The 18,274-nt window shown below is 42.5% G+C and overlaps 1 protein-coding gene across 17 annotated transcripts in view; it reads right to left on the bottom strand.

The window, feature by feature from the left end:
* The window catches only part of LOC144139566 (uncharacterized), a 126,405-nt gene that overhangs the window by 46,271 nt on the left and 61,860 nt on the right, over positions 1-18,274 (bottom strand). For 9 of the 17 annotated variants that reach the window (XM_077671875.1, XM_077671865.1, XM_077671873.1 and 6 more), the window contains 6 exons: positions 18,170-18,220; positions 17,834-17,884; positions 12,853-12,894; positions 8,940-8,969; positions 3,979-4,002; positions 125-175 (listed from right to left, as the gene is read on the bottom strand). In XM_077671875.1, coding sequence (XP_077528001.1) covers positions 125-175; positions 3,979-4,002; positions 8,940-8,969; positions 12,853-12,894; positions 17,834-17,884; positions 18,170-18,220 — 249 coding nt within the window. The remainder of the gene's footprint in view (positions 1-124; positions 176-3,978; positions 4,003-8,939; positions 8,970-12,852; positions 12,895-17,833; positions 17,885-18,169; positions 18,221-18,274) is intronic. The other 8 variants (XM_077671876.1, XM_077671869.1, XM_077671866.1 and 5 more) reach the window with 4 other exon arrangements.

Below are 18,274 nucleotides of genomic sequence, written 5' to 3'. Positions count from 1 at the left end.
GTCGTGAGGAGAAAGAAACGAAGTCTCTCTTTCAAAGGTCACCAAAGCCTGTAGGATGACTGTGAGCGAGTCAACAACAAATGTTTTACATTCGCAATTTCAATGAACTGGATCTTTGACTTACCGGAGCTGGTGGCTTCAACATCAGTTATATTCGCTGATGCTTGTGAAGGTGCTGAAAGAAGGTGGATGAAACATTTTAGTTGTGTACCTAAAGTAAACAAAGGGATGTAAAGTACACAATAAAGATCCAGGTTAGCAACCTACAATATATATGTACATATTTTATCAAGCTTGCAAGGTTGTAGGCCTTTACATTTTTAGGTGTTGGACTGGTCAGGTTTCTGTTTCTGTATTATCAAACTACTTCGGTGTTTGTCGTCTTTAAAACCAAAAAACATGGTCGATTCCAATTTTTTGTAAAACCTGATGATTACGCGATGGGTTGAAAAAGTTCTGCGTGTCTCGTCGTCTGCATTGTCGGCAGCTGCTAGTCCTAGCCATGATCGATGTTTTGGGTAACGTGGAATGCAAGCCGGGCCATTCCGTTCATTCCTTTTTGGAATGCTTGCGCAGCCTATGTGCTCTGATGACGGGTAATCGTAGCAGTCTTAAAATGTTTCAATTAGTAAACAAATGCTGATGACAAAATGATATTATTTTCAGGTTGCGCAGTTTAAGATCTTCAGGATCAGAAACATTTTGACGCAACCTGCTGATAAGCACCACTTGAAAGCTTTTTGAAAGGCAACATTCTCTCTTTTTGGAGTGGTCGTGAAGTCGCTCAACTACGAAGCCGCACGCTATTGTGTGGTTAGATCACTCTCTATCACAATTCTCAAAGGCGCTGACATCGTCCGTGACCGCCTAGGGTAGGTTCTAAGGTGCGCTGAGCAGGCAGTGGCACCAGATTGGGCTCATGCGGGATTTGTATGCCATGGTGACATGGACTTACTGCCAGCGCAAACTCCAGCGCTGGTGATAAGTAGAGGGGGCCAATAAATTTGTGGGGCTCGACAGTTCATGGCTGTATATTACTGCAATTACCTGTCTGCCTAGATATATGGCTTGAATTTACAAATAACCAATATAACTGGGAAACACGGTTTTCATGGATGAATATTATTGTACCTTTTTAAAGCTCACGGGTGGAGTTAGGGACATTTTTCTCACAGTTGTGTTTCTTTGTTGCGACCAGGGCACCCAAATGTGCACCTTTTGTGGATGTGTGAATCCGGCTTCGGTATCTCCGTTCAAAAGGGAATGCATTAACAGATATTTTTGCAGTTTTAATGCGCGGATATCGCTTGTCCTATAGATCCAACTAAGCAAACCGGGACGATATTTTCCGTGAATATCAATGATGGCTCTCACTACGTTACAAGTTTTCTTAGAGATCACAAGTATGCACCCGGCCTTGAATATCCTCACACGGTATTTATTTCCTCGGTTCTCGAACAGTTCCCAATGCTAATCTAACTTCCCAAGCCAAAAAAACGACTTTAGGAAAAGACGCAAGAGCTTCAGTACGTCATGCGGATACGGCTTTTTTCTGGTTTAAAAACTGATCCTGACGGGATGGCCTTGAGTAATAATTGTATTTTTTTAAAGTGCTCGTTCACGCTGTGCATGAATACGATAGTGTCGTTGTGCTGGCGAAGCAAGTGTACCATTTTATGCCGGCTAGTAATTTCGAATAACCCCAGGGAAGTTTGTGGTGACATGCCTACGACGTCACTTTAAACTCAAACCATCTGTACCGGGTTAAAAATGCGATCCTCTCGCGGTCCCTTTCATCCACTAAATTTTGACTGTGTCTAATTTTGAGGTGCAACAAAAAAGACGTATATTTTATATTCAGGTTATTGAAAAGAGAGGTTCCCGAGGGCTTCATGTATTGGGGAGAACGGGAACACCATTTCTGTATTCTATCACGCCATGGGTGTTCATGGCGGAATTCCAAAGAGCCGTATTTTTTCATTCCAATGCCTGTAGAGGCAAGACAGTTCCACGTCTTTGCCGAGCATGTTTCTGAATTGAATACGGTACTCTTCACGCTCGTGGGAGGACTCTCGGTTAAGTGATCGCCGTGACCGTTACGTTTAATCTGCGATGATAATTTGGTCATTGGAGAGGGTGTTTTGGGCGTCTTCGAAAACAACGAATAGCAATTCTTGTAACGGTGAAGCCATGACATTTACTTTCCCGTTCTTATCTTAGTTTACAACCAAATGGGATTAACATCCGGGTTTAATGAGCGGCACGCGGAATGAGCGGACATGAGTGCCTATGCTTGCATAGGGGAGTGGTTAGATTGCTTTTTGAACGGCATTTTACCGTGTATTAGTAGCTTTTGAGGAAGTAGCTCAAAATGAAGTCGATGAGGCGTACGGTGGCACTGCAGGTAAAGCTATCAAGTGTCGTCTCGGGTGACGCGTACGCTCTTTTACAACCGAGCTGTTGTGCAAGCCGCAAGTTCGGTCTTACAGAAAAGAATACCTAGAAAACGCGGAGCCCTCGTGAGCGCGTTGTTCGAGCTGACCGTTCACGGAAAGCGCATTGGTTTTAGCAAAATTAAACCTGACAAAGAGCATAAATATCGAGAAAATTTCAATCGCTCACGAGCGCATGCCTTGCGGCGACCGCCAAGTCCCCGGCTCTATCAGTAGCCATAGCAAAAAAATACTCCCGGGCATGTCGACAAGGGCTACCGGGCATGTAATGCTTGGCATGAGGAACATGAGGATATCGATGCATATGGCGATGACTATTACTAGCACAGTGTCAAGCAACGGTATCAATCTCAATAAACCATTTCAACTTTGTACAAATCCGTGATGATGATACTTCAGTGCTCACGTATAAAGAAATCCTGCAGCTTCGCTATTGTTGAAGCCTTGCGCGACTAAGTGCTAGCTTTGCCAATGGAGCTGGTGAGGTATAAAAGGCTGAGGATTGCTTTACACCCACTGCTCTCCCCGATGATGACGCCGACCTCTTCGATGCGTGTTGCGACGATTACTTGAACGGCAACTATATAAATAAATAATGATGCTCAACCTAAATATATCTGGAATGCTCACCAACAACCGCTTCGCCATTCATGTTTTGCGCGTGCGTGCAAGTTTCCCTGAATATTTTTCTCTGCGGGGTGCCCGGAAGCTTTACGTGCAGGCAAGAGCTTTGAAATGACTGGAAGGAAAAACGCTCTATCGCAGCCAACTTTTGCAGAAAAACGTGGCGATTAATAGAAATAAAATTATGCGATTTGTTTCAGTTGCAAATATAGCACTTACACAAATACACTCTTTGCAAGTCACTAAAGGTTATTGTTTGTGTTCATGGCACAACTGACAATTTTTAATTGATTACACCTTTCAAGGAAAATGGAAGAATTATTCTTATTTTTGCCCTAATTCAGGAAACTTTGAGACTAAGTAAAGCTGTAGACTGGGCTAGTTGGTAGTTCATAGTGATCAAATGTAGCGCAGCAGAAACACACGGACGCGCGCTCACGTCCAACTGATTCTTTATTCATGTGACGGCCAATATATATGCTTAGGCTTAGCAGGAACACTGAAAAAAGAAAAAAACACACTGACAAAGAAAGAGCGTGTACACCTAACACGCGCCAACAATTTTGGCAATCACAGTGGCCTGTCGCGTATGGCATCACTTTGCAGGAAATGTAATTCACAATCAGAAACCTTGGAGAGCCTGCATACCAGTTTCTTAAGCTGACGACTGGAAAGAGACTCTTATTGCACCAGTAAAAAAAAAATAAACTAAACCACATTTACAACAAATCCGAAATTCAGATATCTCCCTGCTGGAAAGAAAATTATGAGAATGTTTGGTGTAGTTCAAGAACAGCTGAACGCGAAAAGAAAAATTGAATTTTCAGTATATTTTTCAAGTTAGCCCCGAGAAAGAGTGTAAAAGGGGCAGCTCAGGATTTGTATCTAAATTTTAACTTACTCGTAGTTGTTGCAATAGTCGATGCTATGGAAGAAAAGACGAACAGTTTGTATAAGTATACCTTGTGAAAATATTTCTTTTATAATTTCTCGTAAGGCTTCATTTGAATTTTGTTAAGGGTAGACAGAAATAGGCATCTAAAAATGCCTTTTTGCGGTGAGTGTTACGTTCGGGTTCGGAAAAATCTCCATCATTGAAATGTAAAACCTTTTTTGTGTGCCGACAAAGAGGTTTCAAATTAAGTATTTCTTCATGTGTATCTATATAAAACGTTCGTGTTAATAAATGTACACAGGAAAGACGAGTACATGCAAATAGACCTAAAATTCATGTGATTTTGCATTTTGATTGTAACTACCTAGCTTAACCACCACTGATATAGTATGCAATTATTTTCGCAAAAACGTTCGTGCCCGGAACCTCTCAATTATGTCTGTCAGAAGAAAACTTCGGGATATATTAGGCAGTGTGAAAATGGAGATCTCTTACGTGTACACCTTTTATAAAAGGGGCAACATATATTGGTCCAGTTACAACAAGCGTTATATATATGGATGAATGACAGCCACCAGTTTCAGCCGTTTATAGAATATAGAGTCCTGTACACTGGCTTTTTCGCCAATACGTAAAAAGTGGCAGCATCTCCCCTCCGTGAATAATGGCGAGGGTGCGGAGTACGGAGACTTGAAATTAAATCCATGTTGCGCAACGAGTGATATCCGATTTGCGCCCCGACCGTCATTGGAATTGAGCCGTAAGTTCCACCTTAATTATTCCTTAAATGAAACTGCAACTGACTGCTCAAATCGCATTTCGCTTGATTTTCGCTTTATGGTGGTGTGGGCACGTGTGGACGCGGACGGGCATTGGGAGGTCCTAAGCTACTCCGCACGTTACAGGCGAGAGAGTAGGCCGTTTCACTGTCGGGTACTAACCCACGGTCTCAGCCCAATGGGTGAGACGACTGACACGATCCCTGTATGTTCTACTACATACAGGCTCGAATCATGCTGGCGCCTGTGCGACTTTTTGCAATTGTAAATGCTATGTGCACGGATGCGGACGGACATTGTGCGGTCCTAAGGTACTCCGCACCTAAACAAAACTACGTCTCTAAACACATCTGACAGCAGACCGTCTGCTATATTCAAAATTTTAGATTTTTTGCAAGGAGAGGTCCACTGTGGTTTGAAAGTGTAAGAACCCATCGAGCTAGTAAATATATCTAAAACACGGTGCGTGATTTTATGAGCTGAGTGATGCTATCGACCTTTAAAATATTTATTCTGCGCGAATGCGTGCTTTTTGAAATTGCAACCCACCTAAACCATCAAGCGCCGGAGCATGTCAGATGAGCCGGTTGCAAAAAGGTACGACCTAGGAAGTCACTGAACCTTAAGCAACATAATACAGCCCCTACAATAGTTGGGGTAAATTGGGTTTTTAAATTTAAATGTGAAGCGTAAAACAAATCAAGACAACCCAATTGTACAATTGGCCGCCACATGTTTAAAATTGATCGTACCAAACGTCAAGTTGCCTTCTTTTAGAACGACGGGAAATTACTCTGGTCATCTGCGGCACTGCTAAAGCGTGATTTTTTTCAGAATTATTTGCCATCTCCCCGCTATGTTGCCCTCCAAAGACAGAAATCAAATGCCCGTTTCGGGCTTACTCGCAAAAGCATCATGCCTGGAAGGGCTCACGTAACAAAGTGCACAGTTTAATATAATGCACGCCTTGACGTTAAGAAAACCTGAGGTACATCTTTCGGGGGTAACTTATGCGTTATTCCTAATGCAAACTAAATTTGCTTGGCTATTACCGTCAACATATGCGCTTTCAATGCGACAGCGTGGGTATACGTATTACAACTTGTTTGCTGATACACTGTGTTGGAGTCTCTTCTTTAACTTCGGTTTATTGTCTTCTTTTTGCGAAATACTTCGACCTGCTACATTTCGCGGCATCTTGAAGTTTTCTTTCTTGCTCCTACAGCGCGGGAAGAAGAAAGGTCCAACAACACACACGTTTACAATTCAGACATTAAGGAATTTTGTAATCTGGGCACTTCAAAACTTCGAGGCTTAAAATTCTCGTCCAGTGAGCCTTTGCGGGTATGTTTTATAAAGAGAGGAACAACATCAACATCATTTGCGCTTCCGGTGGCAGCGTGCAGTGCCCCGAAGTTTATGCATTTTTGCTTTCACAAATTGAATGTATTTCCTGTCGTCGTGACCGTGTAATATCCTCGTACTGTCATTACACTGAGCTTGTTGTCTCATTATCCTAAACATTATATTCATCATCACCAGCACCCTATGAAGGTTCGATGCAGGAGAGAAGGCTCTTCAAATGACTTCAACCAGCCCCTGTTCTTTCACGCCAAAGAATATTATTTCCCATCGACCTGTCTTATTTCCTTCCCACTTGAGGGCATTCGCCTTCCCCTTCTTCAAGACCGGTCTCTGGGTATTCCATGCTTTAGCCTTACTGCTCCACCAGTCATCCACTCCTATTTCTAAATGGTCATCCAAAGTGCATTCATTTTTCTTAATTTGAATGGTGATCTGTTCTACTTGATTTTACCCCCTGATTTAAGTTCTCGCCTTTCTGCCCCAAAGCCTTATTCCTATCGTTTTCGGTTCCTGGCCCGTTGAGCCGACGTATGGTTGCTTTCCAGATGTTTTAGGATGCTGCTGAATTTTCCCTTTATATATGATCACTACAAAATGCATAGGTGGTCTTCTATTCATTTAGTGATTGAGGTAGCACATATTTCAGTTTTTACAGTTCCTGCCAAATGGACCCAATGTTGTACCTATTCAGCTCCGGATAATATTGTCGTGGTAACTTTAGGCACGGACACTGTGTCCAAGGTAATTATATTATAATTTTTCTGGCGTTTCTTTTTTGAAGGCTGCATTTAGATAATGTTTGTATATAATTATTTTTAGGTTGTCATTTTTATGTTTACCCTTACCACCAAGCTTTCTTATTCTGATTCCGCGATTCCCTGTTTCAGGTGTTGTGCGCACTCACTGAGGAAGCCTACCATCTGCAAACTTCGAATTTTCCAAGCAATCCCTCTTTATTCATTATCCTGGTTTTTCCCAAACCCGCTTTCCGAACCCTTCTAGACATGCTGTGAAAAATTGATGGTAGCTCACTGTCGTACTCTCGTTTAAATGTACAAGGTTCTGCTTTGCTTGTAAACCAATTTTCTGCCAGTAATTCCCGCACATATGCCGTAAAGAAGCCCTTTGTAGGTCTCTATTTTATTGGTATTAATACATTCCAGCTCTGCTGCAGTGTCCATCAAATGAAATGGTTTGTCATTCTGTTTTGTCGAGCGCGGGCTAACACGCGCGCGCTCCAGCATTTCTTGGATTTTTTTAACTGCGGACCGAAAAAAATGACATTTGCCAAACAGCTTCGCTCTATAAAAAATACAGCCTTTTCGCTCTGTAAGCAAGGGTGACCAGGGAAGATAGGCGGAGTCCTCAGAGTGTACAGAAGGAAATACCGTTCTCTGTAATTGGAGATTAAATATAGTTTCCTTCTCCTATCTCAGGCACTAGAGCTTTGGTTTGACGCACAAAGATCGCAGTGACCGTTTCCCTACTGTGTAAAACACCAACCCATGCCACTCCTCTATGCAGAACAGCAACAATGTCACATTGAGTCGTGCGACCTCCACATTTAAATCTCCCACCAGCACCAGGCACATCTCATCGCTGCGGGCATAAAGCCTGGCTGCGCGCGCACGACAACGGCACGCACTCACATTCGTTACCGAAATAGCTGGCAAGAGGTGTGCGCGTGTTTAGACTTGACAGACACTTAAAAATATGTAGCTCCTAAACCTTTACTTGCTGAACTGGAATGATAAGCTTACGTCGTCATATCAAGCGAGCAAGTTGCTCTTCAAGATGGAAGGTTTCGGAGCTGCCAAATGAGGTGCAACTTCTGGCGGGTACGCCGGTGGCTTCTCGTTTAGAAACTATGTCACAGTTAGAAAGCTGCCATTCGTGTGTCGGTGCGCGCCGATGCTCACTGAGTTCTCGCTATTGTTCCACCGAGCGTACGACACGTGTCCATTCCCAAGCGAGTTCGAAGGGTAACTGCAGTTACCTCGGTATCAACTGATTGCGCTAATTGTGAACGAGGCGTAGAGGCTGGTGAAGAGTATAAAAGTGGTGAAATAGACGTTGGTGGTTCCTAGAAGCGCTGCTTGTAAAGCAGCTTCAAAGGAATGAAAACCGAGAATGGTCCATATATGGCTTCGCTCTAAAAAGCTGTAGTCAAATGCGTTCCTGGGTACGTAATATTGGAACAAAAAAAAATCCGGCTTCCCAAAATGACAAATTCATAAAACCCGCTTCACGTCCGAACACTAAAAGAGCACAACTCGAATAATAAACTCAATTTGAACCTAAACACTGACACGAAGAATCCACATGTACATCTTTGGCTATAAAGACAAAAAAATATACAAATTAGAGAAAGGCAAACACTGCACCAACCTCAGCAAGGTTGCACCAGCTAACACTTAGGACCGACCCTAATCACAGTGCATCAACACAAAAAGAAGAAACACCGCACTTAGTGAAAATATATTCCTTTGGAAAAGGAAAAAAAAACACCCTAGCACTCAAAAGAAAGCCCAAAAAGGTGTGGCCGGCTATGCCTAGTGCTAAGAGAGCGAAGAAACTAGAGGACCTTTTTATTATTGCAACATTAGCTACCTTTACGGCCGTGGCTGACAAAGCTCATCCACACCCCCCTTTTCTCCATATCTCGAAGAAATATTTTGCTCTCTCTCTTTATGCAAGTGAAGGAGCAATCAGGCGACGCAAAATAAATATAACTAAATCAAACGAGACATCTGTGAAATCAACATGCATTGTTTGGATATTGCAGTAGGACTTTTCAAGTGTTTTATTATTTCAGAGACTCACTTGTAACTGCAGCAGTAGTAGAAGCTGCGGCTAAAAAAGAAGAGACACTGTTAGGCCCGTCCATGAGGGTAATTCATTTTTATAAAATAGACTTCGCTAGGGTGGACTAAGAAGGTACTATATTACAATTTGAGATTTTGAAATGTTTTACTTCTATTTTTGCTTACTGTACCTGGTGCAGGTGTGGACGTTGATGCTGGTAAACGAACAAGCGGTTAGTTATGTGTAGAAACGCAATATGGTTTGTTTATTTTTGGTGAAAAGACCGTATTAAAGCTTGGCTGAATTTTCAGTTACCGGGATAAAACATGCGCTCCGAAAAAGACATTGTACGTCATGTTAGGTGGGTGTCGTATTCATTTTTTTGTCAGCTCTATTTCTAGGAATACTTTGAATTGTCTACACCTGAAGCTGCTTCAAAAAATTTTTTTGTTGATTTCTTAGTTCCAAAATACTGAAAGCAAAAAGAACTGTTTGCCGTTGTGGACCTTTGGTTAAATAATCTCTTTCAGGCGCTGGTTTACATTAGTGAGTGCCAGTTTTACATGGAATACGTAAAACTTCTTCTTGCCTATTTAGGAAATGTCGCCCCCAAACAATAAATAACAGCGAAGAATTTCTACAAGGTAAGAATACGCATCTTTATTTACATCCCCTGATTGAAGTATTAGTAGCCGGCAAGCTTCATATGTTTCAGATGAAGCCTGCCAGAGACCGTCTGCGGTATGCTTACCAAGATTTGCCCGTATTCAGACTTTGCGACCTGGGTTTGCAGTTATAACTAACCATCTAAAGACGGCCGAACGTTGCGCTTGAGTAGTGAATCTGCTTTGTCGTACCTAAATTACTGATACGTTTTTTATTTGAATAACAGTACCAACGTGAAACCATTTGAAGATGCGGTTTGTTCCGGGAGGCATGCGATATCCAACGCAAATATGAGGGCCAAGGGGGAGCTGACGCGGCCATAAATTTAGCGACGCAGTATAGACGTAACATAACCCAACCTACACACTACCCCCTGCATGGGCGCGTGTAACACTTTGTGAATTCTCCCTGAATTTTCAAATTCCCCGGAAGCTTTTTCTGATTGCCTCTTATTTTTGTCCCGTACTTTCATTTCAGGTCATGGCTTTTTGTTTTTTGTCATCTTTTCGTTTCATCACGTTTACTGGCACCACTTCTAAAATTTGCTTTTCATCGATACTGAAGGTGCATTATTTGTAGAATGCAATGAAAAACTAGACAATATACAGCGGACGTAGGACCATAGACTTGTATTTATATTTCAACGTTATTACGACTCGTAGGCCTCTCCCTCTCTGTGACTGGTTGAAAAGACATGACGCAACGAAAACAGTTTCCTGAAATGTAAACGGTATACATTAGTTCCTTGAGCCAGTATAAACGCCTGTGATTTTATGCAATAGCTTGCAAAGGGCGATTGCCACTGCCCGGAAATATGTGAAGAAATTATACTAGACTGCGGGACTGTCAAATATCCCTGAATTTGCATCAGGCAGATGTTCACAAGAGGTGCCGTTTAAAACTCTTTTCCAGTAAGAAAAAGAATATTTTTTACTTTTCCCTGTCAGCAATGATAGATAATACAAATACCGTCCCGGAAATGTGGGTTTGCGCTGCTACAAAAAATAGGACTTGTAGGTTTGCACAACAACTTCACTAGAGGTCAGTACATGCCTCTCTATTACAGAGAACTCAACGCAATTCATTTGGCCACACTCATCCCTGTACGCTCGTGCGTCATTCAGTCCCTTTCTAGAAAAACACAGCGGCGAAAATCGAATGCATAGAAAACCAGTTGATCGGCTTGCTACACAGCGGAAGGGCAGCGCTGGTGTGTGGTAGTCTCACCCATTGCATAATATCACACCAGCTAGTTACGGCGCCCTCAAATGTGCGCCGCGACACTCACTCCTCGATCATGGGCCTACTCTGGTTTTCTGTGCACCAAAGAATATTGCGTCGCGTACTCTGCATGCGGGGATTCGATGGCATTCTGCTGGACATTACTGTCACATTCAAAATATAGATAAGGACCTACGTGTCCAGGTTCTTCTTTTATATGTTTTATTAGGTCTTTTTTTTTCATTTTTGAAATACATTACTGCAACGCTAAATCAAAAAACGAAGTTTAAGCATACGCTATCTCTTTGCGTCATTGACGCTCCTCATGCGCACTATACAAAGTTAGTTTGAGTGCTTAAGCTGAGGCAACCCGAATGTAAGCTATTTCAGCAAAGTAGCGTGCCTATGCTTGGGCGATTGGGAATCTGTATTTACACGACGTAAAGTAGGGCGGAGCCAATAAAGGATTGTGCTTTTGTGTTAACAGTCCTTTGCGCAATACATATAAATGTCTTTTTCCTGGCTTCCTAATTACGTCGCGTAGTTCGTACGTAGACCTTACGGTGTGAGCAACTAACGATTCATCGCTCACTCCTGCAAGGATGCTTGTGCCGGCGGTCGTTGAAAGCTGTACGGGTGTATGAGGTTTACTCGGTCGGTTCATCTCTGAATGCGACATAAAACTCTTGCTGGAGGACTGCGCTTAGTATGTTCGCACTTATTCATTCATACTGAAAACTTAGCGCCGCGCTTGGTATGTACACTTCGTCAGGATAAAAGGCCTCCTGGTTTGCGCCTTATGTGACTTGGTGTTCGACCCTGAATATTGGGCGAAATCAATGCAGAACGACAAAAAAATCCTTCAAAGCTTCCTCCTGACTTATCACCAAAAATAGTTTTTGCACATGTGCACCTGGTCTTCAGCGGAATGTTCCTGGGCATGGGCGACTTTGGAAAGAGGTATATTCAGAATTGCTGCAAAACACAAGCGCACCAGAATAAGCCAAAAAATCGACGTTGACACTCAAGCGCCAGCGCAATGATGTTTTAGTCCTTGTCTCTAGAAGTGTTTATCACGAAACAGCACTTTTTTGAGAACCCCTCCTGATTATATCAAGAACATTCTCAATGAATAAGAACAGTCGAATGAGTGACGACACTCCAGCCCCCTTTCTCTGATAGTAACCATTGTCCCACGCCCAGTGCTACAGAAGGAACAAGCGGGGAAATTTTAGAGACACAGGATTAGATAACCGGGCGTGCTAGCGCGCGGGAACAAAAGAAACAAAATGAACGCCATTTGCTAGTTTGTTGAAATATCATGATGGCTCATATGGTCAAAGAGGACTATATTGATCGTGACATGACCGCTGCCTGGAAGTGGAAATCTTTTGTCCTACATTAGTTAGAAAACTGTTGCCAAAATGGAATCCTTCTTTTATAAGGGTCCTTCATCATGAACATGAGAACGAACTTTTCGTATGTGAAATATAAGGTTAACTTTACCTCAAAGTGAAATAACAAATGCCTAAGCTTGAGGGCTATTCTTCATGTAATGCAAGAAGAATTTCGTTTGCATTCCATTTAAATGTTTTGTTTTATTACGGGCACTTCCGTAAATAAAGCGGATCATTCATTCTGACGTTGTAGTTACCTAAAACGTTTGATACCTTTAGGGACATCAGAACTGCACCGCATGACAAAAAGTCACAGCTTAGTTTGTGTAACCTTGAATCGGCTTCTCCAACTGCCGCAATAAAGCAAACACATCCACAAGACGCACGGGTATCATAAAACTAGCCTAAAACTCATGTTTGTGCGAAATGTAAAGGATAGAATATACTGAATACGATTGTTAAAAAAAAAACTCGTGACCTAATTTTGGCTTTTACGCGTATGACTTTTGTCACTCTAATTATAGGCTTTTAGAAAGTTTAGTAGCGAATAAAAACATACAAAAAATATTTCAAATCACAACAAAATTCGGTAAAGTTTTGCAGTTGATACAGAAGTGAGCTTTACGAGGTGGAAAATAATTTAGTACCGTGGGACTCACCCGTACTTGAGGGCGCAGACGTCTCTGGGGCTGCAAAGAAAAAAGGAACTATTATCCGGGTACCTAAGCTCATTGAAGGATTTTTGTCAACATAAACCAGACACAGGACACAGTCAACGTTACTGAAATTTATGGGGATAAACTTTTTTAAACTACTTTACTTCACTTGAGCACTAACATTCGATGTAGCAGAACTAGAATTTGGTACTGCAAAGCAAAACATACTATAAAATGTATTTCATGAAATAATAATAATTCTGATTTTAAATAGGCTTTAGTTTGTAGCCATGGTAATAAGCATAATAATAAATAGGTGCTTTATTTCACATGACAACTCACTCGTACTTGTTGCATTTTGGGAATTTGCCGCTGTAAAAAAGATTGCTGTAGGTAATTTTACAAACGTGTTATAAATGGTTTCGTTCCGATATTGCAATAGTATGAAGGCCTATTTCTACCACTGTTCAGAAAGATAAAAATAATGTTACCAGGAACAAATTCCTCTAACTGATCTAAAATTATTTTTTGTTTGCGTGTGCAACCTCTCGAGAAAAAAATGAAATTACTTTCGAATAAACGCCCCTTCCAAAAAATATTTACTGAGGGAAACGTTTAGCTATGTCGCTCAGGCAGAGGTACAGGCTTCACCGGAAGTGCAATAAATGATTTCTTCCAAATGGGTTTATTGGTTCGTCTTGAGGATAATTTTGATGCAAAAGTCATAAATGCTGTTCGAGCTAGCGGGAAATAACACTTGGAAACCATTGACAAAAGAAAAGTAGGCGTTACATTTTCGGCAACACATGTACTACGTATGAGAATAAGCTGCACTGGCACAACAGTACTTGTTGAGGCCAATTTGTGTAAAGGTTCACGTGTTTATTGAACTCTTGAAATTTGGCAGCCGAACGTGGCTTCAAGATTGCGTTACCCGAGTTACCGGATGCCGCTACAACCTTTCTGTGCCGTGTGTACCATCTTGAAAAAGCTTCACGGTACAGAAGCTTGGGGCCGTATTCTGAGTCCCTCTGCGAATCCATTCGCACCCTCCACACAGCTGAGGGGAGTATTCCGCCATTGTTCTGCATGAGGAAATCGATTTCAAGGATCTACTGGACCGGGGGCAGGAGTGGAGGATGGACTTAGTATAACAGGGTTAATTTATTAGAGAATGCCTGAGCGCTAAGCCTTGGGGACGTGAGTTTTTCTTGGCTTGCGTGATATTGTGTTGGCTTTCTCCGTATCAGTCTCGACGTCCCTTCAAAAAAACATGAGCTACCTCATAGCTCAGTAACAATTCCAATTGAACAACAGTGCCTTATCGCAGATGAAATAGACCCATAACAACAAATGTTACGGCGGCCCGTTTATGCGCACCATTGAACTTTTGTATCTCAATTACAGGCTCGAAACCGCGTTCGTTACCAAGGATGTTATGTTCATAAATCTCGTTTTCCGCGATGATGCACATCTTGACAATTCAAAGCCATCCTTGGTTTTGACAGGCGTGGTGCTCTTGTACACTCAATGTAGGATAAGATCAAGATTTCTGCGTAGTTAATAGGAAATGCTATCTGTTTACCAATAAATTTTTCTTCAGTCGCAAAATTATTTTTTTTAAACACCCGGGAGCTGGCGCGCTGTACGTTTTTTTTAGTTCTCTGTGTTAGCAATTGATTGTTCTGGCTTGAACGCAGCTCCCCGGGACGGTTGTTTGATTAATTAGCATGGTTGTGAGTTTTAGACAGTGAATTTTGTATTTTAAATAGGTTAGCTTTGTGGATTTTGAGCTGCAGGAAACATGTTTCTAAAAACTCCATTCACAACCCAATTTATTAGGCTAGGCTGGTGCGCTTGATAGCGTAAATCTACCTGTTTTGGTATTCGTTCAAAGATTTTTTGGTCGCACAGATGAGGAAACTTTTTTCAAATGTAGTTTACGTGTTTTTATTCCATGTGAACATATCTCCTGTTGGATAAGCCGATAAGTGTCTATAGTCTTCAATAAAATTAGTCAGCTATCTAAGCCATCCAAAGTATGCCGGTATCGCAAACCGCCAACCGTATGCCTATATATACTGGTATAATTGTAGCTGTTACGGCTAAATTTGATTATTTGCATGCCAGAGAGTCTGCAAGCGTACTGCGCACTGAATACCATAATGCCATTATTTGTACAGCATTTATGTGGCCACCCCGACGTCTAAACATAATTTATTTGTAGGTGATAGCCTTAATATGGCCCGGCAACCTTTTATTGAACTTGTTTCTAAATCTTAATAGCTTTGAGAACGTAGTCCACAAGCACAACCCGTGCTTAGAAGAGCGGGTCACAAAGAACATCAGCCAAAAATTATTTCTCAATGTCCACCAAATGACTTGAAAACCTGCTCAAAACAATTTTGCTCTTTCTCGAGTCTTGGCGTTTGTGGGCGCTGGTATCACGTCATTATAGCATTATAGCGGCTATTGGCCGCTCCCTCTCAGTTGTAGCCATGATTACGTTGGATAGCCGATTTAAAAACCATGATAAAGCAAGATAGGAACTCAAGGCGGATAATTCTGTTATCAGGAGAAAATCACGATCTGCCCCCGCTCTGCGCTCATAACTAGAGCTTCGAGATTGCATCCACACGTGAGAAAAAGATTGAAAGCGTGTATAGGAAGTGTTTCAAAGTGTCTAAAATACGTAATGCAGAGAGCAAGTTTAGAAAATGGAATACGTGTGAACCTTCAATGCAAGATTTAGCTTTGGTTCCTAAACTAGCAAAAAAAAACCTCCGTCGCATGCCCCCGCGCGAGGGACACGAGTAAATGCAGAGCACTGCGGGTGGTCACGTGGCGTAGGTTGTGGTAGTTGGCGGTGGTAGTTGTAGTTGTTGTCGTAGGGTTTGGGTAGTTGAGTTGCGAGACGAGAGAGAGAACTGTCTTGAACTGATACTGCAACGCTGACGTTGGCTCGCGTCGCGGTACTGGTTGAAGGTGTTGCTTCCATCGCTTATGAACTTCGACGACGACAAAACTCGAGAGTAAGCAGAACAGAGCGCAGGAGTAGAATGGAGTGAGCCGCGCCGATACCCGCTTTATATTCGTAGCGCGCGCAGTAGAGGGAGAGAAGGTAGCACCTGCTGCTGCAACGCCTCTTTCAGCACCGGAGCACGCGCATGCGCGCCCGCACCTGTTGTTGAGAGCGAAGAGGAGCGGGGGAGGGTCGCACGAGCTGGCTCGCTGCGGATGCCGATCGCCAACGGACGAGTGACAGAGTTTAAGAAATGCTCTGCATTTAAAAGCGGTCATCGCTATGTCCCTAGAGATACAGCCGATGGTTCTCGGCGGCGGAGCTCTAGGATGAATATGTAGGTGGCGCATGGAAAAAGTGGGCTCGTCTATTGCTCCTAGAGATATTATTCAAAACATCAGGATATTATTCTTCTAGGCGCTGACAAAATTTCCTAGCGCAGCTCAAGCACACAAAGAAACGACTCCGGTTCCAGCATGATGGCGGGTAAAGCCAGCTGCGTAGCTGTGTGCAACGTGCCACAACGAAGCGCAAACCTTTCGCTGTATTTTGTTTTGAAACATGCGTCCACGCAAAGTGTATAGCTTGGCCCGATCAAGATCTCCAACTTTTTTATGCTGGTGAGCTTCCCTTTCGCTGCAACGTCTGTTGGATGCCTACACCACCAAACAAGTGGGGTACCCGCCGTGATGGCTCAGTGGCTAAGGCATTGCACTGCTGAGCCTGAAGTCGCGGGTTCGATTCACGGCCTCAGCGGCCGCTTTTCTGGTGGAGGCGAAAGGCAAAAACGCTCGTGTGTACGAGATTTCGGCGCACGGTAAAGATCTCCAGGTGTTCGAAATTAATCCGGAGCCCTTCTCTACGGCGCGCCTCATCGCTTGCGTTGCGTCTGCGCGTTAAACCCTAAAATCATAAATCCCCAAACAAGTGGGACGAGGAAGCTGACCAGTTTTCATATGCAACCCTGAGGCTTCTTCGAACCTAGCTCCTTACCGTAAGACGTTCTTCGCAAGCCCTAACAACGTTCAAATTCAAGTGAGTAAGATAAATGATCCGTCAGCGTGGCCGAAAGTAATACATACCTAACCGAAAATTGAGTCAGCTACGCGAGGAGAATTCACGTATTTGAAAGGGAACGACCAAGTCATCGGAAGTCCGGACAGCCGTAAAGAAGTCTCTTCACAGTGACGTGAGCACTATACGCAAGAAGCTACGGTAACGCGATACACCAGCGAAGGCCTCTGCCGGGGTGGAAGCACATGTAAACAAAGCTTTCAGAACACAGTTAAGGCCTCCTTTTCCAAACAAAAAGCCCTCGCCGTAGAGTTCCCAACACTAATTATTCTTTATCGGGAGCGACACCACGCTGTGTTCTGTTGGCTCCAAGCTGCAATATGAATTACCATACATAAACCCGCAAGCAGTGAGGACAAGCTTGTGTTGGTTATAGTGAGCTGGGAAGAGAGGCTTTCGAGTTTGAGTGCATGGCGGTGGTGCGACAAATTTGTGACTCTGTCGGAGGAAACACTTCTAACTCTGTTTTCACGCTGAACCATTATTACGAGAAGCTTACAAATACCTCAATAGCCCCGAATTATAACATGCCTTATCATACCTGTGAAACACCATCTGCGCTGCCCACATAAAGGTTCCCGTAATCCCAGCTGGCAAAAGGCAAGTTAAAGGTATAGGCCACCAGCTCAATTAGACGAGACATGTAGTTTGTGTAAGGAATGGCTTTGGGTTTATGAGCACACGGCTTTAATTTACAAGAAGTGCCTTTCAGAAAGGCGTTTGAAGGATAAAACTGCCGGAGTGCCCATGAGCCGTGAGGAGAGGGATGAACAGTCTCTTTTTCAAAAGACACCAAACCTCGTAGGATAATATCAAGGCACTGAACAACAAATCTTTCATATTGGGACTTCACATTGAACAGAATGTTTCACTTACAGGTGTTCGGGTTTTCCACATCACCTATATTTACTGATGGTTGTGAAGGAGCTGAAAGAACATCAATGAAACGTCTTAGTAGTGTACCTAAGGGTAACACACACACACACACACAAATATATATATATATATATATATATATATATATATATATATATATATATATATATATATATATATATAGATATATATATATATATATATATATATATATATATATATATATATATATATATATATATATATATATATATATATTATCGTAGAATACTATCAAGCCAGTGAACAACAAATCTTTCATATTGGGACTTTCAAAGAATAGAATGTTTCACTTACAGGTGTTGGGGGTTTCCACATCACTTATGTTCACTGATGGTTGTGAAGGAGCTGAAAGAACGTCGATGAAACATTTCAGTAGTGCACCTAAAGGTAACGTAGATA

The sequence above is a fragment of the Haemaphysalis longicornis genome, unplaced genomic scaffold (assembly GCF_048455015.1).
Source record: "Haemaphysalis longicornis isolate Haplotype H1 unplaced genomic scaffold, Haemaphysalis longicornis Haplotype H1 scaffold_5, whole genome shotgun sequence".
Taxonomy (NCBI): domain Eukaryota; kingdom Metazoa; phylum Arthropoda; class Arachnida; order Ixodida; family Ixodidae; genus Haemaphysalis; species Haemaphysalis longicornis.
Note: the sequence above shows the minus strand (reverse complement) of the source record. Positions and strands in the feature narration are given on the sequence as shown.